This window comes from Strix uralensis, chromosome 1, assembly GCF_047716275.1.
Source record: "Strix uralensis isolate ZFMK-TIS-50842 chromosome 1, bStrUra1, whole genome shotgun sequence".
Taxonomy (NCBI): Eukaryota; Metazoa; Chordata; class Aves; order Strigiformes; family Strigidae; genus Strix; species Strix uralensis.
In genome coordinates, this window is record NC_133972.1 from 29,956,971 (window position 1) to 29,981,997 (window position 25,027).

The 25,027-nt window shown below is 40.0% G+C and overlaps 1 protein-coding gene across 1 annotated transcript in view; it reads left to right on the forward strand.

Annotated features, from left to right (window-relative positions):
* The first annotated feature begins 4,874 nt into the window (after positions 1 to 4,874).
* ZNF385D (zinc finger protein 385D) overlaps positions 4,875 to 25,027 on the forward strand; it is a 446,680-nt gene continuing 426,527 nt past the window's right edge. Inside the window, exon 1 of the mRNA XM_074861238.1 lies at positions 4,875 to 5,033. Within this exon, the coding sequence (XP_074717339.1) occupies positions 4,931 to 5,033 (103 nt within the window). The 5' untranslated portion in view covers positions 4,875 to 4,930. The remainder of the gene's footprint in view (positions 5,034 to 25,027) is intronic.

Sequence of the window (25,027 nt, forward strand, 5' to 3'; positions counted from 1 at the left end):
ACCAAATGGTGGTGCCTGGAATTATGTTCTTATATCTAAATGTTTGCTCATTGGGTTAGTGATGTGCTTGGTTTCCTCAGCCTGCTCTAAGTTATGTAGTGAAATACTGAAATATCTTAAACTTCAATACTAGGATAAACGAACCTGAGATTACAAATCTTGGAGTTCTTCCGTATATTGGATGAAAAGACAAAAATGTACAGACAACTCTGTGCCACAACAGTATCTCAGAGACAGGATTGTGATTCAAGAATCTCCCTCTGATGAGATTTGAGTAAAAGTTTGAGTAAAATGGACTTTTGACATGTAATAGGATCATTTAAATAGGATCATTAAAAATTTGAGCTTCTAGAACAGTAACTGAAATGCTCTAAGGTCAAAGCTGTGTCCTGTGGGCTTTGTAAATTTCCATGTTTATCATCTCCAGTGCATCCACCCAGCACCTCCAATTCTTTGGGCAAATCCTCAATTGCTTTTTACAGTCAACTGGATCAAACTCTGTGTGGCATGAAAAGGGTAGGCACAGTTTATGAATTGTATCTTCTGTCCTACCCATTGGAAAGGCATCCCTTCACTTCCACTTGATGGAAAACAAGTTTTCTGCTGTTAGGCATAATAACTGAGGGAACAGAGATGCATTGAAAGAAACACAGACAAGGGCATAGAGAATAGAAATGTTGCTTTCCAGAGTAACCTTGTTTCACAGTTACCTACTCTTTTCCCTAGTTCTTTACACTTAAAAGAAAGATTCTGGGAAGTCAAGTATATATTGAATTTTGGGAATATGTAACCTGAAAACTAAACTTTGTAGATACAAAGATAAGTTGCTATTTCTGCTTTATGGAATGTAAAATTATAGTGGCTGTCCTTTTTGTCAGACTTTCAGTATTAAGTTCTGACTCCATTGCACGTTTCTTTTTATGATGAATATGTAGTCCTCTAAACCCATCCCCAGCTCTTAGAAACAATTATGAGCACAGGAAGCAAAGAATATTACTTGTTTAAGGTTGACCTTGAAGTTTTCCTTGGCCAGGAGTGCTCTCATGGGTTTGAGCTGGTGGGGATCCCTGCTGCCTGTCATGCAGGTGCAGTATCTTCACTGAACTTGGTGCCAGGGTGTGCATAGCTGCCCCAAAGAACATGAGAGAAAGAAGACTCAGAAAGATTATACTGAGGATTATAAAGTTGTGATGGGGGTGGACGCTGCTATTGCCAAGGCAAGAGCCAGCACAACCCAACTCCTGTCCTGTGCCTTGTCTTGTAGCTGGTACCAAGCTGCCCTCTTGTTTTTTCAATTCCTCCAGAAGTGTAAGAGGACCACACACAGGCTGCTCCAAAGCAATGCATGAATATAGCTGAGGTTGCTGTGAAAGGGCGAGCTGGGGTACAGGTGCCAGTTTAGCTGCTTTATCACAGCTTTGCAGCTGCACAGAGCAGAGGAGGGCAGCTGCAGGCAGGTAAGCTAGCTCAAAAAAAAGATACTTGTGGTTATTTGGCTTTTGTCTGGTTTGTACAAAATCACTTGCATATTTACATAATTCATTATAACCTGGAGGCATCTTCTGGAGGGGTACAGATTCCCATGTGGAATGTGAAGTAGTGCTCTGCAAGGAATCAAAGTCATTTTGTGAACTGCTTTTCTACCTCATCTAGCTTTCCTCTCTTTGGTCAGGTTAGGAGAAGGTAGGTATCTTCAGTACCAAAAGACACCAAGAAAAAATTCTTGTCAATGCTAAATTATGAGGGTGTTGTCAGCAAGTTTTGGACCAGAAGATGAGATGGGCAGAACTGCCTCGGGGCTTCTAGATTAGAGCTGGATTGCTACCATGGACTGAGTTGAAGCCTTACAAATTTGAGGTCCTGTCCTCAGATGGACTGACAAGGCAGAAGGTACTGTGTATTCCCCTTTCCAAGTGAAGCAAGTGTAATAATTTCAGCACTGAGAAATGGTACTATTGGAAATTCTTCTGTATTATTCTCAGGTAAAACAACAGATGCCTAAGCAAAAAAGCAAGTATGGCAACACTCCTATTTGTGAAGGTCTGAATAAGTCGGTTCAGTACAAGCAAAATTTAGAACACATATTCAAATCACCAGTCTGTTTAGTGCTGCGTCTATGCAAAGAACATGTTAAACAGGGAGATGTGACATCCAAATACTCCTTCGTCAGTGGAAAAACAGCCTCAAGTTAATACATGAAAACAGTTGTACATCTTCAACATTAAATGAGCAGGAAACATAAACAAGAACAAACAAAAATTAGCTTGCAACTTATGATGCTACACTAAGGGAATGACAGTATGATACATAGAGGTATTGTATAACATTCCAGTATTGTCATTTTATGATATCTGTACCTCTTATTTTCCACAGAGGCTGCTCATGTTCTCCATTACACCCTTTGTTGGAGTATAAGTGTGATGGTCCTTTAAATCACAGGTACTACACTGTACAACAGTGTTTAAGAGTGTTATGTCTTTCACTCCTTAAAAAAAAAAAAAAAGAAAAAGGGAAGTTATTAAATGTTGATCATGAAAAAATTAATCTTTCAAGAAGGGGTTTTTTTCAGCTATTAAAGTTTCTGCAAAAATACCTCTTTGCACAAAGACACAAGTATGTAAGGTTGGTATAAGTATTTTTTGCTTTTTTCCTATTTATTAAACCTGTTCTGGAATATTAATTCTACATACAACTATTGTAGACTTTTCCTTCTTCTCACTAATTCCTTGTTTTAGATGCTATATATTTTTATATAATTTAAAAATATTGCTCTCTACAAAACTTTTTATACCCTGTTCTTCATTTGTATTCCAACTAATTGCTGTAGGAGTTTCACATTCTTTGCAAAAGCAGATATAACTCCAGATGTATTTTCTTTCATTTTTCTTTCTTCCTCCTCCCCTGTGTAAATACTATTATAAAAGTACATTTATCAAAAGACAAAGACTATTCACTATAAAGAATATCCTCATGTAGAACAGCAGTGACATGATACACCACACACCCACTTGTGTAGTCTACCAATAACAACGGAAACAGGATCAAGTGATAGAAATATATGTGATTTAAATCAGTCATTTTGGGAGTGTATTTATTTAAGATCCTTCAAGCGGAGATGAATAGCAGGTTTTTAAATGTGATATTATGAGGGTAAGCAAATGAGTCATTATTTGTACTATAGTGCAATAGAGTTGGGCAAGAACAACACTACAAGAGGGAATAAGCAGTCATATCTAACTGTTTATTCTATTACATTCATCACCGCAGGGTGTATCTGTACATGTCGGGTCAAGGTCAGTGATCCTTGTTCACATGAATCATTCTCAGCGCTGATGAAAACCACCCCTGACGCAGCGTGTTCAAACACCAACAGCTTCAGGAGACGACAACATTGGACTGACTCACTTCTTCGAGCCAGAATTCACAGGTGAGGCAGAACAGCTGGGGGGAATTCAGGGCTTAGGATGGATAATGGATTAGCAGAGGCTGTTGGAGGAGATCAGAACTGGAAAAAAAGGTGGATAACTTTTAACTGGGGGACAAAACAGTGCTGTTGCATCATAGGCTATGGCTCCTTGACAGCTTGGCTGTTTGAGTTTCAAAGCCAAAGAGAGTCTCTCAGAAACAAAACTGAATTTTTAATTTTTTTAAGTGCTACCTGGTTCTGAGTCAGTTTCCAAGAAACAAGTTTTAAAGTTATGATAACAGTGAATCCTAATTATCGTTCTCCACAAACTTCTGAAGTCAAGGGAACAGAGATAGAATATAATGGCACAGGAAGGAGGTTTTATTTTCCTTTTTCTCCTTTTTTTTTTCTTTCGATCAGTGCAAGTTCTGCATACATTTTGTCTGTATTTTAAAGTGTCCAGATAGAAAGAAGGATATGCCTTGTGGGAAGTGCTGATGCCATACAGATATTCATGTGTATGAAAAATGAAAAATCAACTGTGGAATACCTTTTCAGGGCTGTTGCAGTGACTGCTATAATTTGACATACAGGTGGATTTATTATCAAGATTACGAACAAAAGTTATGTGCATTATTTGTACTTAGGAAGCATCCTGCTCCGCCACATCCTCGGGACTACAACTGCATTTCGAACTATGGGTTTTTTTGCCTGAAAACTGCTAATATTCCATCTCTCTGCGCCTGTAACTTTTTAATCACTAAATCTGATTTTAAGAGGACAACAAATTGCAGTGAATGTTGAGTTTCTGACGTTGCAACGACCCTTTTACAGCAATTTTGGAGGCCTCATGCTAAAGCAAGGGGGGAGAACACGACGTCGGGGGGGGGGGGGTCCCCGGCACTCTAGCGAGGAAGAGGGTGCTCCGGGGGGTGCGGGAGGGAGGGAGGCTGCTGTCTCACCACACATGGGCTTGTGGGAAGTGGGAATCTCAGGTTGAGTTACTCATCGTTATAGAGTCAGGAGTGTGCAGAACCAACGATGTTGATGGCAGGAGGTAACGTACACATGTTTGTCAGTGAAGGTGCTGTAGGAGGACTTGCCGGCGGGCAGGAGGAGGTTTATGCCGGTGACTGTCATTCCCCAAGTGTGGAAGGAAGCCTTCTGGTCCCGGGAGCCCATCACCGCCTCCTCTGATGTTCTCCCTCCCCACGGTACGACCGGGGGGCTGCCGCCGATCTGCCCCCCCCGTCGCTCCCCACCCCCGGCCGGGCAGGAGCCCAAGCACCGTTCCCCGGCTGAACGGGGCGGGGGGGCGCGGGGCGGCGCTGCCCGGGGCTCCGTGCTGCTCCCCCCCCGCCCGCCCGCTCGCGCTGATTGACACCGGGCCGGGCGGAGGCGGGACCGCCGGCACCGCGCAGCTCCCGCCCGCCGCCGCCACCGGGCAGCGGGTCCCGCGCCCCGTCGCCGCCGCCGCGCTCTCCCCGCCCGGCTCGGCGCTGCTGCGCGGGGCCGGCCGGCGGCATGGCCGGCTCGCTGGGCAGGGGGGCGGCGTGCTGGCGGATGCGGAGCGCGGCGGGAGGCAGGAAGGAGAAGCCGGCGGGCGGCAAGCCCCAGCCGCGGCACGGTAAGGGGCGGGGGGGGTCAGCCGCAGCCGCCGCCGCCGAGGTGGGACGGGGAGCTCCGAGGTCCGCGCGGAGCACCCCCGGGGCCAACTTGCCTGTGACTTGGTGCAGCCGCTCGGCTGCTGTGGGGCGGGGGGATCCTCTTTGCCTTGCCCCTCCGGCGGGTGCCGAGGGCGGGGAGCTCCCCCCGCCCAAACTCCGCCGAGCTGCGCCCCTCATGCCTGTTATTTACCGCGCACCGGGGTTAGGGCAGAGGAATCGTGCTCGCGTGCATTTTGGCATCTTGCTCTGATAGCGGATTCTTTGATTGTTGCAGAAAGCATTTGCAACCTGGCAAACGCCAGCGACTCTGGGAAGAGCCCTCGAAATCTTTTTTGGCTTGCATCTGTCTGGTCTCAGTGCCCTTAGAGCACTGTTAAATATAGTTGCCCTGGGTGCTCTTGTCCCCCCGTTACTTCTTTCGGGGAGACAGATGCTCTCTTCCGAGCCGAAGCAGCACACAAAGAGTTCTTCCAAAATCGGGTCCTGACTTTGAAAACACAGAAGGGAAGGGTGTTGCACGAACTACTGAAAACAAGTGTCAGGTTCGTGCCCCGTTGTGTGCTGCACGGTGAACGTGGTGACCCCAGAGCCACATCTGTCATGTACGGGTTCCTTACTGTACCACTTGGCTGTCGCCGTTGTCTGCTTTGATGAACAAACCCAACTGCCTGTGGATACAGTTGCAGTGTCTGGAAATCTCACTAGAATTTGTTTTAGCTGTGTGTTTCCCGTGAGTTTTAAACCCGCTATTTGGGTAAGTGGGTTTGCAGAAGTCTCTAATCTAACCTCTCAAGGATATAGTAACAGTTTAAATTGCGTTTGAGTTCTGCTTTAATTTGTGCTTGCTTATTGCTGGATACGTTAGTCCCCAAAGTAACTCTGTGCCTTTTCCAGAGAAAATAATTTGGCTGAAAGAGTAATTTGTACTCTTCACAAGTATACAGAGCACTGTAGCGCACGCAGTAATCTTGACGACAAAGATATTGGGATGGTGGGGAGCCTGGCGTCTTAGGTGACAGCATTCTGAAGAAGGTGCTTGCTATGAAAGTAATACCCCCAAGTGCAGGTCTGAAATGAAAGAAATCTAGAAGTTGCTTCTCCCACCGACACCTGGATATTTCTGAGCTAAAGTGCTTTCGCAGCCACACCTCCTTTTATGCTTGTTTATGTCCCTTTCACAGGGCAAAGAGGAAACAGACTAAAAGTCTGAGTGAAGGTTTTGTCAGTGGTTATCAAAAAACCTCTAAAATAAACGACTGTGCAGAAGAGGAAGTGTTACCCAGTTAGAGAACAAAAGTGGTTGTTTAAAAATAGTTGCAAATATTTATCCTCTTAATTCTGAGTGTAATGCTGGTAGTGGGCAATAACTCAAAGAGAGTTGGTGGCATCCCTTTAAGTTATATACCTGTTATACGGTAACATGTATAACATACATGTGTGTTATACAGGAGCTACGCATATAGACCAAAATCCTGGATGTAGTGAAGTCAGTGGGCATTTTGCCACTGACCTGAGAAGAGCCAGAATTGAACCCACAGACTGTGTGGTGTAAGGTGTCGGGCCAAACTGAAAACCTTTGAGTGATACAGCTGTGCAATTGTGGCAAAGTTTATAATACTGCAGTATGCTGCTGTGTTTAAAAGGTTGTCAAAGTAGCTCTACCGTAAATTAGTTAATTTAGGGAGATATTTTATAACTTGGTTCTAATTTAGCTTAACAAAAAAGGTGTGCTGTGCTTCAGTCTATCGGAGTTGCTTCTTATGAATGTTTTGTAAAGTATCATATGGCACTAAATTCTCGTTTAAGTAATTGCTGTAACAACACGGGACACTAAATTACACTGCAGCACATACCATTTGCATCCTAATTAATTTTCAATTGTACTTTAAGGATAATCACTCTTCTCGCTGTACTGTCTTTGCAGGGTGCACTGGACTTATTTACCAGGTCATTTACTATCCTTTAACAGCTCCACATGTAAGGTAAAAACAAAATTAGACCTAATTTGTATGTCCCTAATACTGGTTGTGTGCAACAGGGAGATTTTTGAGGAGGAAAAAAAAAAGTGTAGTATTACTTTAGTATGCTCCTTAAATTTTCAAAGTTATAGAAATCCTCTGTTCTCCAAGAATGGAAGTAAATTTTAGCTTTTGTAGACAGCATTGACCACTTCGTGCAGGAATGGAAATTTTACTTAAAATGTTCAAACTAAAGCATTAGAGGGGTTATAAGTAAGATATACCACAATTTTACTTCTAAGTATGTGAGCTGTCAGCAGTTTTTAACTGGGAAACGCACTTACACGTTTGATTCATTCATACGTGTATGCGTGCAATTATCAAAGTGAAGTGAGAACTACTCCCAAGAGAACTGGGAAGTGATGTTGTTGTTTCCGATTCTCTTTTTGCTGCAAAACCATTTCTGTGGGCCACCAGCCTGTGTTTGTAAAAAGTGGCATAGCTCTATGCATCTCAATGGTGCTGTTATTATTGACACCAGCTGAAGACTAAGCACAATATTTTGGTGTATGTTGGATTAAGATACTTTTATTTGCGCATCAGTTAAGGGTCAAAACTGTCAGGGTGCATATTGAGTTGTGAACACCTGAGCAAACCTGCTGCTTAACTGAGTCAAGTTACAAGTATTTGCCAGTTTTGACATTCCTCTCACCTTTTATATGAGCAGTTATGGAGACTTCTCTATACTTCTCAAATATTTTAAAACATGAATATGAAATTTTCTCTATCTCATGTGCAGAAGCTCTTGTTTTTACACTTTTTGTAGTTTTATACCATGTAAATCAATGTAAAGTAGAATTAGAGTTTCCACCTATTGTGGTCTAGACAGTAAATGAAGTCTTTGTCCAGACTGCAGCAAAAAGTTCAAGATCCCGTTAAGATGATGAATGTTAATCATCTTGTAAAAAGACCATTTTTAAATGATTTAATGTTGGGTTAGCATTGGGACCTTACCTGTAAAATCTCCCAAGAGCCTGAAAACCTGGATCGGTGGTTACTGCCAGAATTCTGTTACAGATAGTCTCTAAGCAGAAGATGTTAAGGAGTAGCATAATGAAAACCACAGTGTAAATCAGGTAGTATTTTACTGTACTGCTGAAGAAAACTGAAATATTTGTATGAAAAAATCTCTTCCCTTGAGGAGTAGATATGGAAGTTTGTGACTAGTTGTGAAACAGAAAGATGTTTTAAGTTACTAGACACCAGCAGAAATACCTTCTGGAGAGAAAGCAATATTTTATATCCCTTTTTAAAGCTGTGTGAAAGTTTTGTAGTGAAAAAGTAGTTCTCCATCCTTAGTGTTAAAACAATTACTGGGGGAAAAAAGCTCAAGTAAATAGTCCTGGATGTATGTGTAGGAGTGTGTGTGTACACATTGGTGATATTTTAGACAGAAAATTATTACTACTTCAATTTTTAATTTTTTTTTAACTGCTTACAAAATGTGCCAAATTTAGGCAGGGGAGTGGAAGTCCTCTGTGCTTCAGCCAGCCCAATGAAATCAGTTGGTATTGCGCCAATATGTTGGATCGTGCCCAGGTAGGCTAGATAAATAAATGTGAGCTGTAGCAACACAGACCTCTTTTTCACCTGGACCCGCTGACTAATTTTAGTCTTCACCTGTCTAGAGCTGTCACAGGACAAGACAAAAACTATTGTCTGCATTTCTGTTTAATTCTATCTGAGTGTAACAGAAATGTTATAGTGCGGTAAGGATAGAAGTCAGCATATTATCACTCCAGAGAAGTGGACTCCTCTAAATGTGTTGAACTGGTGGAAGAATGGGGAGGAAAAAAACCTGTCCATTGTTTTCCTCTGCTATAAGCTTAGATGTTTGCACGTACTGATTGCGACTGGACTAATTCCACAGTTGACGGTAGGGAAATTAAGTTGTGCTTGAGCTTTCCAGTTTCAGATGTTCTCATCTTTGCACATTTCTTCTTGAAATATTCAAGAACATGCTTTACTATTTTCTGTCATCTTGTTCCTTTTTTCCTTCTCTGTCTCCTGGGAAATAATGTTCTTGGTCATACTGAGGCAGTCATAACAAAATCTTTTGTTTTGCTGGAGGCGTAGTTCTCTATGCCTCACTTTTTACGTGTGGCTTATTGCAGTGTTTGTAAAAGTAAATGTCTGAAATTCATGTAGGCGTCGTTTTTTTATATATATATATATTTATATATATAAATATGCTTAATATAAAAGAAGTTCTCTTCTTGAAGCAAGTAAACCTCTTTTCTGTTATCAGCTGGAATAACCTGCAGGTAGACTAAATCTTAAAACATTTTTCTAGCCTGTATGTTCCTATATGTAGATCTACTAGTGCTTTGATGCCTTGACCACTTTTGGTGTCCCACTAGTCAGTGAGTGTCTGTTTGCCATGTAATGCAGACCTTGCTGTGAAGGCATGGCTTTCACAACAAATGGATGGGTAAAGGGTTTGACCTGGAGAACAAGAAAGGTTGGTTTACCAAACACATTTTAACTTGCTTAGCCTTTTCCTTTATGTAAGTGCCAGCTGATACCTCTTTACTTATCCTAATCAGACATAATAGGGTACAAATTCTATAAGAACTTGTGTGATTTAGGAGTTAAGTTCCATTTTGTGTATGTTTTGGGTTTTGTTTGTGTGTATGGTGTTTTGTTTTTTTTTTTTTCCAAATTAGTTCACAATAGTGTTACTGTATAAAAGGTAATACCTGCATGGCCAGATATGTGCCTTTTTTCCCCTAGTGCACGGAAGAGGTTATTTATGATACTGATAAAACCTAGCATTACAACTTGCACAATTAGAAGAAGTAATCCAAGCTACAAATCCATGGATTATTCTAAATTTGAATTTACAACAGAATTACAAATGCACCATCTAGATTGTAGAAGCAGACTCCAAATAGTTTTATGATATTCATTTAAATCTAATTTTGGCACAGAAATGTAGTTAAGAAACCAAAGACTTCCCCTTCATTCCATAACCAGATTCATTTTTCTGACCTTTGTTTTTACAGATTTGGAGAGTTTTAATCAGACAGAGGTAACAAATCACTTTGGGAAATGCAAGGTCTGCTTTAAAAGGAGAAAAAAAGAATCACTTTCCTAATCATTTGGCTCTTGCTGTTTAAAATTGTGAAGCTAGGTGAAATGATTACTCTGACAGAACTATAGAAACTACCTCATTTTAGTACATTCTGAAGTATTTTATATTTTGAGTAACCCTGGCTCAGGGGCATTTTATACTCACATCTGGAAGTTTCCAGTCTTAGTATTCAGCCTAGTGTCTCTGCCTTTGTATTTCCATTTCGCCTTGCCATGTTATAACAATGAATCATCTTGTCCATTAACTAAAGTTGGAATGTCTGTTTATGCACTGAATTTGTTTCATCACGTCGCCATAATAATTGATTGGAACCGTGGCAACTCTGACTGCTTTCCCATATGTATTTGGACTGGACTTTACCCAGTGCTGTTCTGAGCAGCAGAAGGATAAGCCATCCCAAAACCTGGAATATCTTTATCCTCTTGGGATTCAACCTGTCTTTCTCATGAAACTGTAGGGTAGCATTTTCATATTCTGTCTCCATGTATATGAAATTGGGTAGAAGCTGTAGTATTTCCAATCATATGAAAACATAGCGGAGTTGCAATACACATACATATATAACAGTTAAACCAGGAATGTTGTTATTGTAGGTTCGCTTTGATATGTTCTGTTTTGTTGATGGATTTTAAATTAGTGCGGTTTAAAATATTGAAACATTAAATAAGAAATGAAACAAAACTATAGTGTTATTTGGTTAGTTTAATAATGTTAATAGAGCAGACAAGTGACAGGGTGCAAATGAAACGGCCACGTGGCAGGGAGGCTGTGCCAGCAGATGCAAATTCACACCTCTTGCCATGTGAGTGGGCTTGCAGATTGCACTCTGGTTGCTATTTAAGCAGAGTGTTTTGCAAATAAATGTCCTTTTGTTAAAAAGGTATTACACTGGCCGTACCTTGACTCATATAATAGCATTTAGCCTTAACTTACTTTGTGGTAGTATCACTGAAATGATTTTCTTTATTTCCATGAAAAAAACCCACCTTTGTTGCATTTTGAAGGTGAATACTGAAGGATCTGCTTAATAAATACAATTAAAATGTTGTGTAAAAGGTGGGGTTTTTTTAAGATGGCTTTGTGATCTTGTCCTGTGCACTGTCATGTCTAAGCATATTTTTCTTGGCTATGACCAATTTTTATTAAGAGTTGTTGATGCCATGTTTCTGTGGAAAGTATCAAAAAGAAGAAATGAGGAGTAGGAATTAGTGGGTAGAACCTTCTCCTGAAGGCAGATTAAAGTAGAACTGTTAGTTTGTGATAACGAACCCAAGAGCCTGTGGAAAGAAGTGAGAAAAAAGACTTGTTATTGTCAATGACTGCATTGAGCTTTGCTGTACAAACCATTCCAGTTTTTTGTTCAGTACTTCTCACTCAGAAGCTCTGAAACTACAGAGCTGTCTAAACTGCTGGCATTTGTAGTGAGGGGGAGGAATGGGAGGTTGAGAAGAGATACTCTTTCTCCAGAAGTTGGATGGGGTAGATTTGCGTAGTATGACCAGGAGTCCTCACCAGTTTCATCTTTTTGGCTGATAGTCACTGTGGTTTCATGTGGGAGGTCATGGTTCCTGCTAGACAAGAAGTGGGCGTAAGTAAAAATTTTTAGGAGGTAAGTGAGAGGAGGTTCTGTAATGAGAAGCTGTATGCAGAAAGATCAAGGGACCCTTGTGATGCATTCACATCAGCCAGCATCACAAAACAAATGAGATGCTGTGCTCTGTGCTGGGCAGAATGTCTTTAGGCTTTTTCATGGTTTTTAAATATAAGGCATCCTGATAATCAAGTCTTGACATCATTAATATATGGCTTATAATGTTCAAGCCTGAATTAGAGGGAAAGGGAACACAATCTTCGATTTTTATATAAGCTAGAGGTGTGAATTTTTGGCTGTCTAGCTATTTGGAATTCCAAGAGATATTCAGGTCTGCAAATCCATTTTAAAACTAGAGGAAAGTGGTCTTTAGAACACAAGAAATGCTTTAGGGAAACACGGTCTTTTCCAGTCTGGATGACATTGGACTGCTGTGGATTCTCTATGGCAGGCTGCTCCCAGTCCAGGTATTGATTTCAGTTAACATTGAAGTAGCCTGAGGGATGGTCAGTTGTTCGTGCTAATGGTACAGCTGGGTGCAGCCTAAATTGGTTCAAGCTTTTAGCCTACAAAGGCAAATTCTAATGAAGCAAAAAAGAAGTTATTGCTGGTTTTATTCATTGTGCAATGGGAGGATATCTTGTTATTTTTTACTGAGAAGTGGTAACAGTCTGATCAGAATAGGAGCATGTTTTGGGTTTTTTTTGTGTGTGTAGTCTTTGTTTTCTTGATGTCCAGGCTGAGAAGATAGTCCCAGCTCAGTTACTTTACTTTTTGGTAGAGGGCTATATTACAAATCTAAAGGTGTGGGAAAAGGATTGCCTTGCAGAAACTGGAGTGAGATTCTGATCTTGGAATGACTTGATCTTGTGGGAGGTGGCTGCTTGCTGGATGTACCATATCACTCAGTGAGCTTATTTTCTAGGCTTTTTGAATTCCGTTTTGCCACTTGTTCCAGGGACTGAAGCAGACAAATGATCTCACAGAAGTGATTATTAGGTGCCACCTGAGAGTTTTTCAGGGTTCTTAAGAACTTTGAGAAGTTATTCCATTGCGGGGAGGGTAAATCTGAAGATGCATCCTAGATCATGGCTAGCTTTTCTTCCCTATCTTACTCCAGTAACACCATGATGCCGATTTGATGGTAGATGGACATTTTTAGCCAATGGCTTTTATATTCTGCAAACTGAAACTCTACTACTTTCTCAGTATAAAAAGAGGAAAGTTGCAAAACCTTTTAGTGGTATGGTATGACAATAGTGAGGAACTTTTTTTTTTTTTCTTTTAAATCAAGTTAAAATATTTAGATCCATTAAGTCCTGATTATATTCAGCATATCTAGTGGAAACCTGAGGAATGCATAGGATAATTCAGGTTGGAAGGGTCCTAAGGAAGGTATCTAGTCCAGTCTCCTGCTCTGTGTCAGCTGTGAGATCAGATCAGGTTGCTCAGGGCTTTCTTCAGTCCAGTCTTTGCAGTCTTGAAAACATCCAAGGAAGGAGAATGCACAAAATCTGGCAACTGGTTACTTTTTCACAAGTTGAAATTCAAAATCGAGTCTGAAAACTTTGGAAAAGTGGGAGTTCTAGATAATGGCCCCATCTTTCTAGAAATCAGGCCAAGAGTAAGCGGTGCTAAAATGATTCCACTGATTATCTGAAGTATCACTTGCAAAACATAATCCAAACTGCCTCGTTTTAGGATATTCCAGAAAAGATCTACGGAAAGCTAATAATTTGCTTATTTGCATGGTGCTTTGAATAAAAAGTGCTAACTATTCCTAGGCTGGCAGTCCCTTGTCAGAGTATACCCAGAAATGTAGTAACTTTTTGAGAAACACAAAAGAGTATGCCAGGTTTCTGGCCCTACAACTATCCATTGCATAAATCAGAAGTGCAGGTAAGATTTTGTGACAAGAAGGGTCTTGGCAACTTGAATAATTGAAATGTTCCAGTGTAGTTGTAGCACAGAGGTCTCTGGTCATTATGGAAAGAATCTGAAAGATAATGCTTTGCTGTGTGTTTTGGTGGGTTTTTTTTTAGTTTGTTGCTTGGTTGATTGGTTCATTTGTTTTTAACAGGGCTGAGGGCTTCAGTCTTCAGACCACTCCGATCTGCTTTCTGTCTTCCTTAAATGTGCTGAGCTTGTATCCTGTATACGTTGAAGTTGATTTAGATGTCCAGACTCAATATGCATGTCTACCTTTTACTCTCTTCTGGAGTGAGACCACCAATCTCTGCTTTACCTCTCTTCAACAGTGTTGAAGGAAGAGAACTAATGTTGGATCTATTTAAGCGTTTTCTGTCTGGATTCCTGTGCTGTGCTCTGTAGCAAGAGGCCATTTCACTAGGTTCTGTTAGTAGAAAGCTTGTGTGCCTCTTTGTCCTGGTCTTGCTGGGTAGTTGCCCACAAATCTGTAGAAGTAAATACAAGCTCAGCGTATTCCTATGAATCATCCACTCCTCTAGTCCAAATCAGATAAAAAAAAAAAAAAAGAAAGATTGTCCATGAACCAAAGATTCTGCATTTCGGTGAACTCTAACTGCACTTCTTGAACTCTGCAGCCAAGAGCAAGGAAGCTGTAACCAAATTGCAGTCCTGTAGCTGCAGGCCCAATGTTCACTGAACACATTTGTGAACATCAGGAACCTTTCACAAACTTTCTAGGGTCTGTCTCTGGCTTCTTTAGCGAGGGGCCTGGAACCCTGATGGTCCGACTGGGTCTGGGCTCCCAGCGCTCTCTGGGTCCCAGCTTTGGGGTAGTAGCATGGCTGCCTGCTCTGAGGCTCCACATGCCACCCTGCCAGCAGGGTGGGTGGGTTTCTCTTGAGTGTCCCCCGTGTCTGGCTTCAGGAATCTGCTGAAGAAGCTGCAGCTCCATTTCATCTTTAAGTCATGGTATCTTCTTGTGTACAAGCCTACCAGTCAATTTCACTGCTTTCCAGTTATGTTCCTGTGTAAGAAATTGTCATACAACACAGTCTGTGTAGTAGTACAACCTTGCTGGTAATATATGTCCCTGGTACAGAAGAGTACTGTTTTTCTTTCCAAGGAAGCACTTTATAATTTTTGATATTAACACCCATTGTCTTGCATAGCCTAATAAATTCAGCTATTAGGTATGATTAATTTGTTAATGCTTCTGTGATCATCTAATAGGTTACATTGAGCCATGGACACTTTCAGGGCACTCACGTTAAAAGATTATTTAGGGAATCACTTGATTTGCTTAATAATATTTTAATAAGATCTTTCATTGAGTTCTGTGGCCATTAAAGTCTCAGTTTTGAAATTTTTCTCTTGCTTGTGTTGTCTGCAACTGTTGCTTGGGGTTTTTTTTTTAACATTTGATATCTGATTTTATCTCTGTCCCACTGCTCTTTTCAGTTGTTGCTTTTAAGAAGTAGATGGGCAAGCATTTCTGTCAGTACAGGTCTGATTCAGAAATTTTTGTTCAACGGTCTTCCTTGGACCTTACACTCCTAGTAATATTTCAGGTGTCAAAGTTAGAGGCAACACATGGTTTAAAAACTAATTCAGTTAATTTAAGTCATATATGATTTTCCTAATGTAAGGAGAAATTAAGGACTGTATCTGCTATCAAAGTTGTGAAAATTTGGCAGTGGCTGACTTTGTGATGCAAATGGCAAGACAGATTTCTCCTGTTTGTAATCTTCAACATGTTTCTTAAGAATTAGCACCCATACTTCAACAGTTGTATTTTTAAATGTGTCTATGTGTGAGAAGGTACGTATGAAACCAATCCGTGTAGCAGAAGGAATTATGATGAACTAATAGCTTTTTCAGGAATCTGTGTTCTCTGGTAAGAACTTGCTGAGTCTTGAATCTGGTGTAGACAAATATGCTGTATGAAGGGTGACATGAAGTACTTTCATTGTCAGAGCAGCACTGTGTAGTGCATGTCTGTGTTGCCACGTTTTGTTGTTTGTTTTTGCTACAGAAAAAGATAGCAATCACAGGAGGCACTACTAAGGAGCATGGCTAGGAACTCTGCTGCCATCTGTGTTAGCACTGTCTGTTCATATGTGCTTGTTTCCATATGTATAGGTTAGCACTTAGTCTCTACAACCATTGGAGTAACATATCTGAAAACAGTTGTGATAATGAAAAGTGATGGCAATCAGTCATTTAAGAAGTTAATTTATTTGTTTTCAATATACTTATTCTGTTTTTTTTTCTTCTTTTTTTCTTTTCCTCATTTTTTTAAAATGGCCTACTACTTTAGACAGATTTCATGAGATACTACTGCTCATTCCAAATTTGAACTCATCACTTTTGGCTTTGTACATTGTAATCACCTTCACAGCAACCACTGTGATGCCATAAACAGAGGGTTTGACTTCAGGTGAAGAATGTAGGCAGTAAAAGCAGAAAAACCCATAAAGGAAAATGTGGGAGGATGGGAAGGAAGGGAGAGTGAGTATTCTTTCTGTGTAGGGATTTTTTTTTTCTCTCAAAACTTTTTTTTTTTTATCTTTGCTGATAGCTGAAAGAAAATAAATTCTTTTAAAATGTCAGAGTGGAACTTCCATTTTAGACAGTATAATTGAAAAAATGTATAAGCAGGGTAGTTTTATTCTGCATAGGATTTCTTTTTCTCTCTTTCCATTCATTTTTAAAAAATCACTTTAGTAAATCCACTGTGGGAGGATAGTTTTGCTGATGTACTTTTCCCAGGATGCAGCAAGAGAAATTGCATTTGCAGTTCACAGAGAATGAAATTAAACTTGCTCTGTCCTGATGATCTGCTACTCCTACACCCATCACATTTCTGGGAGAGACTCTTACATGCTATAGGAGGCAGTGCCCTGAATGTGCTTGCACCTGCTCTACTGCATGAAGGAACAGGCATGGATTTGGGCCCACGTAGCTCTCAAATTAGAATTAGGTACTGTGTGGAGTGCCGGTGTGTGTGTGTGTCTGCCTCCTCTCTGATGTGTCGCTCTTGGAAGGGGAGACTTCAAATGTATCACTTTGTTTGCTTATAGAGGTTGAGACTACTTGCCATTCTGTAAACTATTTATAGATGCTTAGAAAAATCATGGTTTTAGAAAGCATCAGACAATTGAAGGATACCCCTTTTCAACTTGCATCATCTTATGTTCAAAACATAGTTGGGTGCTAAAGTGTTAAATCCGTAAAAAGTAATTGGCAAGTAGAAATCACACTGTGGCAGCTGAAAGAGCGGACTGTCATTTATTTGTGTAGTTGGGTGGCAGTGGGAAAGGCAACTCCCTCCCGCCCCCCACAAAGGTACAAAAGTACTTCCTTTCCTTACAGAATAGAGATTGAATGCATATAATGCCTATGGAGAAAAAAATTCTCCAATAAGAACAGAGAAAGCCCAAAGATCAGCAAGGATCTCCATTTAATATAATGCTGATCCTGTGCTCCACAAAGCTTGTTAATGTGAGGAGACTCCCACAATATATATATAAAAAAGTTAGCACTTTCTGTTCTACAATTCCAGCAGTTTTCATTTACATTTCAAAGTCAGAGAGACTGAGAACACTCATACCTGTTCCCTCTGTCTGGATGACTGTTTCTGTAAAACTGACACAGTATGTGCAGTTTTCATCAATTTCATTTGTTCCATCTTCTCAGATGAGCCTTCAATCTTCTGCTTGCTGATCCCTGGTTTATAATCAGATTTGACAGAGATAGGAAGGCGGTAAATATCTCGATGTGAAAGTCTATAACAAGATAGAACTGTCATTTCTCTCCTCACTCCTCTGGTGAGGTAGAATTTTATTTGTGAAGTGTGAATAACTTTGAAGCTTAAAGCTGCCTGGTTTCAGGCCATTTTCAGGTGCATCTGTTTACAAGTAAGCCTTTTTTGTTTTGTTTTGTTTTTTTTTTTTTTCCTTTGTAAAAGGTAAGAAAAAAGCTCTTTATTGACTTGCCTCTGAATGTTTTGGAAAGCAATTTTATGTCAAATTGATTAACTATTCTGTTTCCCAGAGTTTGATAACATGCTGATTTCAAGTAAGACCTGAAATAACAGATATTTGATGTGTGCATAATCATTTTGATTTCTGAATAACACCATTCCTGAATTAAAGCCATTGCTTTCACACTGTCAATAAAACCCTTACAGTTAAGTGAATGAAAATATGTTTAATAGCTGTACATAGCAAAACCCTGTTCATGGGGTTTTTGTTTTGTTTTGGTTTGGTTTGTTTCCCCACAGTTTTGTATACATGTTAGGTGCATAATTTTTGCATCTATTTTGCTTCCCATCAAAATGGAAAAATACTTCCTCTTTGCTTTTTAAGCCATCCTCTGCATAATCTTAAAGCTCAGGTTTTGCCACAAATTAATACAGTAAGAATATTCAAAGTATGGAAGGTTAGGGCACATAGTTAAGCATATAGCCAGGTTACATTAAGTGTAACCTGTGCCTATGGAATAACACAGTTTTGTCCAAACTATAAGATGTTAACAGTCCTTTTCCAGTTTAATAAAGTGGTTCTTTTCTTGAACATTTTTACCTGGTTGTGTCTCCCCTTTACTTTTTATATTCTTATTTATACTTCTGGCATTATCCCATTGTAGACTGTCTGCCACAAACCTTTCTGTTACCAAGTCTTGGGAGGGAAAAGACTCTAAATACACTACCATATTTTCTCTCTTTCTCTCACATTTCATGATACACTAATTTCCATGTCTTTTCTGTTCCAAAAATTCTTCACTCCTTTACTTAATCCCCATAACCTCAGTTAAATCCAAGCTTTGTTATCAAAGGCAAAAATTTAAATGTGGTTTCCCCTCCCACTTAACCTCTTGCCTTTCATTTTTAGAATTTGGTGTTCCTGCCACCTGCCTATTCAAATTTCCATCTGGTGCACTACAGACTCTTCTGGTAGATAAATGTAGTAAATTATCTGCTGCTAATATATAGCCGTTAATTTGATTTTTCTTAAAGAAATTTGTGGGCTTTTCAATGTGTGTGAAATTCTTCAGGTTTTTTTCTTCACAATTGTAATGAGTCCAAATTGTCAGCCCAATGAGCCCCAAGATCCACAGCTCCACACGCTTACCTATATGAGCGCCGTAATTTTCATTTCTGTTGGTTTTATGCCAATAACTTCAGGAAGATCAAACATAGTAAACTTTTTAGGTATAACTTTACAGACAGAACAGAAGAATTCTTCTGAGTAAACCATTCTCCTAACTATGCACATCAAAACCAAACTCAAATCGTGAGATGTACAGACAAGTGCTAGTGATGATTGTCCTCTTTGGAAGCTGCTGTTTTCACTGATGTGACTGTGGGAAAATGTCTTTTTGGTGTTTTGAGTACATGTGACTTACAGAGCTCTGTGGAAATTGCTGATAGTAAGGGAGAATCTGATTTGGGAGGTGCCTGCAGACTGTGAGGAGAGGGTGAATGACTGCATTAGTGCTTGTTATTGGCAAATGGTAAAAATCCTTTTTGTTGGGTCAGTGTTTCTGACTGTTTCACCCACCTGCCTTTTGTGTTCTCACTGGATATGCTATTACAGAACTTTGGGAAAGATATTGAAAAGCTGCATGCAGTAAATGAGCATTACAATTTCCTTATTAATGCTACTTTTCCCTTTGGCAAGCTTTTCAACTTCAGAGAGTGTATTTCTTCTCCTGCACTTAGAATGAATTTTGTATGCCTTGACAGCCAAGTTATTTGAAGTAGGAGTAAAACACTGCATATGGCAGTCACTGAAGTTAAATACTTGGCCTGAGCTGGTCCTACCAGCATGCAGTAGTGTCCAAATGACCGTGAGCCAGAAGAGAACCTACTGGTAGGAGGTAATTGTAATGTGTATGGGCACAACAAAGCTGATACAGAGTTCAACAAATGGGAACGAGTTGCAAGTAATAGAACATTTAGTCAAAAGTGATAACCATTGTTGTTCATGCCAGCATGTAAGTTGGCCTTTAATTATCTTAGAATTATAAAGTTTGCAACTTTAGGTGAAAGATGGTAAAGATTCTGTGAACTGAAAGTGAATTGCCTGAGATTTTTGGAGTGATTATTACTGAAAACAATTCATTGATTTTTACTGATTACTGAAACTAAAACATTCCTATCAAAACATGAATTCTCTATATAATTTATTTATATTTAACATATGTTATATCAATGTATAAATTATATATTGATATATAAGGATAGAGTGCCTGTTGTGGAAAAGAATATGCAAAACTCCATATGAGAAGGACACAGCTTTGCCTGACTCTTTCAACCGATTATAGGTGGTTTCCTGGCCTTGAGTGAGGAGCTGTATTTAATGACCTGAACATATAGGGGTGCATAGGCAATGTCTGCACAGTGGCTATTTGCATTTGAGAAATGGGAACAGCTATCCGCAGAATTTACTAAGGCAATTTAGTAGGTTTTTGAGTGTGGAGAAAGATGCATTTACTGGGGAAAGCTAGCATCTGGCCAAATCTGCATGCATAGAGCTTGAATGTTGTTGGCACTTTGCAAAATTGCTCATCAATAGCTTCTTGAGTAAACAATTTAATTTTACAAGTGTGGAATATTTTTGAATGATGAAATATGAAATATTATAGCAGTGATAAGGAGGGCGATAGCAAAGAGTATGATTAAGGAGGAGATAAAATAGTAGAAGCAGGACAGTAAAGCCTCACATGGAAGGTTTTATTTCCAGATAAAGGGCATTCTACAACTGAGCTTGCACAAAGGTGAATACAGTGGATATAAAGAGAGGTGTGGAGAAGATGAAGTATTTAACTGGTTAAAGAAAGCAAAGAGCAGTATGGTATACAGTGGTCAGCAATAATGATCAGTTCAACAGCTGAAAGGGTATTTGACAAATGTCCTAATAATAAACAGAATAAACCAGTACAGAGATGTTGTTTTAATTTTCTCTTAATTGAAGCCAGGAAGCAAACATGAATCCTGAACTGAAAGTCTTCTGGTATCTGTGCCTTGCTTATGGAAACTTACAGTTCTTCAAGTAGAAATATATTTGTGAGATATGTAATTCATACAGTGAAACTGTTGCAGTTTATATGTCTATGGAATTTGTCTGATTTTTTTTTTTTTTTATCTGGAGGAAAACAGTGAACGCATCTTTCCTGTGTAAAGATCAAATCACTAGATAAGCTATTGGAATAACTAGATGAGCTACTTGTTTTAGTAATGTCTATAAGAAGACAGAAAATCTTAGAAGACCTGCGTCTTTCAATAAACCAGTTAACACAGAGCTAGTAGTGAATGACTAGTGACTCCCAGTTCTCATCAAAGATCAAGGATACAGCAACCGATCATTTCAGGCTGAAAGGGGTGTGTGTGCGGTTTGTTTGTGTGGTTTTTATTTGTTTGTTTTTTTCCTCTTTTACCCCTGTGAGTCCAGAAATATGAATCCAGAGCACATATAGTTGGGCTGCACCTAGAACTTTTTGTTATCTCTCAGAAGATATCACTAAATAAGAATGTCTTTGGAGTTAGCCTGGCGTTTGGGATGTTTCAGATGAAACAGAACCAGGCATGAGGGGAGCTTTTAGATGTTGAAATTGTTGCTGGTAATGTTCTTGTTGCAAGGAAAAGAAAAGTCAGGGAAGAGGCAATAGAATTCTGTGATATTGGATGGTAGCAACTCTTTGGGGCATGCCAGACAGTGCTTGTGTCTAAATTGAAGGATGAAAGGGAATGTAGCATTTGTAGGAAACCAAAGGAAGATCAAAGGACATCCTAAGGGTGTCAGTGGTTCTAAAACGTTGTGGAAACAGAGCAATGTTAGCTACGTGGTGATACTTCTGGAAGTTCCCCAAAACAGGTGCTGGTGTAAAGACTGCACACCATGGCATTTGCTAGCAGAGTCTTTAGAGACCCAGGAAGCTACAGCACAGTAAAATTGGTAGCAGAGACAGATGGACAAGATTAAAATGGCAGATCCCTAGCTAACAGTGTGTGACTACTCACATTACTTGAAAGCTAGACAGTAGTATGGCACCGGGACTGGCAGTGGATTAGAGGAACTGGATCCTTTATTGCCTGCAGTAGCCTTTTGCAGTGCATGCCACTACCATACAACTGGCAACACATGGAAGTAATTAATTCCAATCTTCTATGCCTATGTCTCAGCATCTTTGTTCTGCTTTTCCTGGTTCCCAGTACAAATTTCCTTCTCCAGGCAGTCCCAGGTTCCTTAACACACTCAGTTGCCCCCTGTATTCTCTTAGCTCTCTGTCTTCTAAGCCACTCACATCCAGTAATCTTTTCCAGTTTTATGGGCAAACAGTATGTTTCCCAAGCCTAATTTTCCCAAAAAGTCTTTAGCCATGTTCCCCCCAAAATTCCATTTGGGACAGACATTGAACAATAAAAATGCCACTGCAATTAAAGTTTGGCAAAGCAGCTGAAAATGGGGTCTTCCTGATCGCAAATGATGGCTGTGTTAACGTGCAATGCTATCAGTTCTCCCTGTAATTACAGTTTTTCACATATAGGTTGAATAAAAAAAATTGTCAAAAGTTTGACGGAACAAATTATGCCTAGCATTCACACCTCAGAGTGATAGGAGGCATCTGAAAGGGACTTATGAAGATAGATGGGAATTAAAAATATACTTCTGTCTGACACTGTTGGCTAATATTCTTAGATGTTCCTTCAGTCGTAGTATCCTTGACTGCTACAAGTGCATTATTTTATGTCTTTAATGTATTTTGTGTGTTTGATAGTGCTTTGTAGGATTTGTGTAGATCTTGTGCAGTACCAATTTTAAAAAATTCAATTGCCACATTGCATAATTTGAAAAAAGAATGCAACATGCATTAAATTTCCTTTTTTACCCTGATTAAATTTAATTGCCAAGAAACTCAGCAGTGAACTGAAGAAGCTCTATTTGATGGTCTTATTTGGACCCCTGTCTTTAAATGAATTTGAATGAAATAAATTTTCTTAAGACCTTCTTTAAAAAACAGCATTTTCTCTGAATAGCTTTTTATTGTATAAGGTATTTCAATTCCATACACAATTGGATTTGAAAAAAATATATATATATTACATTTGCCTTTTTATTTCAAACTAATCCAGCCTGGGAGTAGAATAACGGTCTTCTAGAAGCAGTTCCTATTTTCAGTGGAAAGTTTATATCCAGAACAAGTCTCCCACTTCAGGCAGTCTTGCTCTTTCCCGAGACTGAGATAGCTTTACATCTGAAGTAGTTTGTGTGTGTGCCCTTTATTTCTCCTGAAGTCATTCACCATTTCAATTCTTGTACACTGCCAGTTTTGTCCCCTTTCTATTCATGTGAAGTTAATGCACCTGGAATCACACAATTTTTAAATTGCTACGCTTTGTTACTCTGTTTTACCCAGGTTCACATCTACAGTAGTCCAGGGGTCCTAGACTCTCTTCAGAGTGAGGAAATGTGTCCCAGCAATGTGAATGCTGAAACGCAAAATTCCTGGCATATCTGGAAGCGTGAATGGAGAAATGCAGAACAGGACCAGAGCTGCTTCAAAACAATCAATCAAGGGAGCAAGCAAAGCAAGTGCCTTGGGAAGAATGTAGGAATACAAGCTGCCTCAGTGCCTATGATGTTTGATGAAGTGCAGGGCTAAAAGCAGGCTGATGTGATGAATGCGCCATGCTCCTCCACTGCCCTGAAACATCTGTGTGTCGGATGCAGCAAGTCCGTTGTGTTCTAAAGGCAGATTTGGGTCAAGCATCTTCACTTCCCATTGCCTGGTGCTAGGTGTGCTGCTGGAAGGAGCTCAAACATACCTGTTATGCATAATCTCTGTCACTGTTCTAAGGTGTTCTCATAAAGATGGTGGGGTGAGTGGGCATCCCTAGTCCGCAGGCACGGAGGAGAGCAAGCTTAGAATTTGTTCCCTGTTATTTTGTTCCATGCACTTGCATTAAAAAGTGAAGTTTTCCAGGAGTGACTGAAACAGTAGCCTGGGCTGGGATAATTTACAAAGTTTGGAGCAGGTGGGAACAAAACTGAAAACGGGCACCAAGGTGAGCTGGGCCAGTACTGTGACCCCCCCTAGCACTGGAGATCTTTCACAGAGGCTGAGTGGAGAATAGCTGAAATTGTAGATGAAAAAGGTCTCTTAGGAAGTAAGGTGTCCTGTTTTTCTTCTGCTCTGGCAGTCTGAAATGGTTCATGCCATGGTCAGATGTGTGCCATGGAGGGTATGGGAGTGCATGGTTGAGAAGAAAATGCAGGACTCATATCCAGCAGTTGAACTCACTCAAGCTGCTTTAGGTGTACAACATTAGGTGACGAATCACTCTCCTGTAGCTGCAAACAGGGCAACAGCACTAGGCAGTGTTTAGGCCATGTTTTCCTTCCCCTGCCACCATATCACTTTGTTTTACTCCTTTGCAATTTAAGGTTCTTGAAGGCATGCCTCAGGGCAACGTGCTGATAGTCTGTGGAGTTGTACGTTGTATTACTGGCTCTATTATCCACTCTTCCAATCCAGAATGTGTCAGTTATTGTACAAGAGCTATGTATGAAAAGGCTTTATGATCACCCAAGTGCTAGTAACATAAGATGGAAATGTCATTCAGGTACCAAAAGAGAGGAAGAATACATGCACATTTTATTGATGTTGGTATGGAGGCTTGTACTGAAACAATAGTCTTGTGTAGAGTGTCTTTAAAAGAGTTCAGGGTAGCATAGTCATTATGGAGAAAAGTCTTAAATAGCTGCTGAGGATCTGAGACATCTCCGTAAAGAGTGAAAGAGGGCAGAGAAGGTGTGGTTTTGATCTGTAGAGTAAATGCCAGCAGAAGGCCAAGAAAGCAGATTAGCTTGGTGAAGCACCTTGAAAAGGCAAGGTCGTGCAGGAAGGGCATGTGGACAAACACAGAAATAAGCAACTCTTCAGGAGACTGTACTGTTGATAATGAACATTCCTAGAAAACCAAGCACTGTGTGCTATGATGAGGACAGGAGGCCAATGGGAGACCACTGAACTACCACATCTGTCCTGCAGCATTTTACCACCTAGGAAAGGGAGGATTTACCTTCATGATTTATAACCTATTGACGCTAACATATAAGCAGTCAGGCATGTTCTGCTACAGCTCCGGTGCGGTTTTACATTTTGTTGTTTATATTCAATTAATAAACATTTTTTATTGTGAAAAACATGGCAAAACTATCTCTCTGTATGCAGCTTCCTTCTAATAACACCAATTCCTAATAACTTGTTTATGCAAAGACAGAGCATTCATCTTCTTTCTTACAGTAAGGAATAATT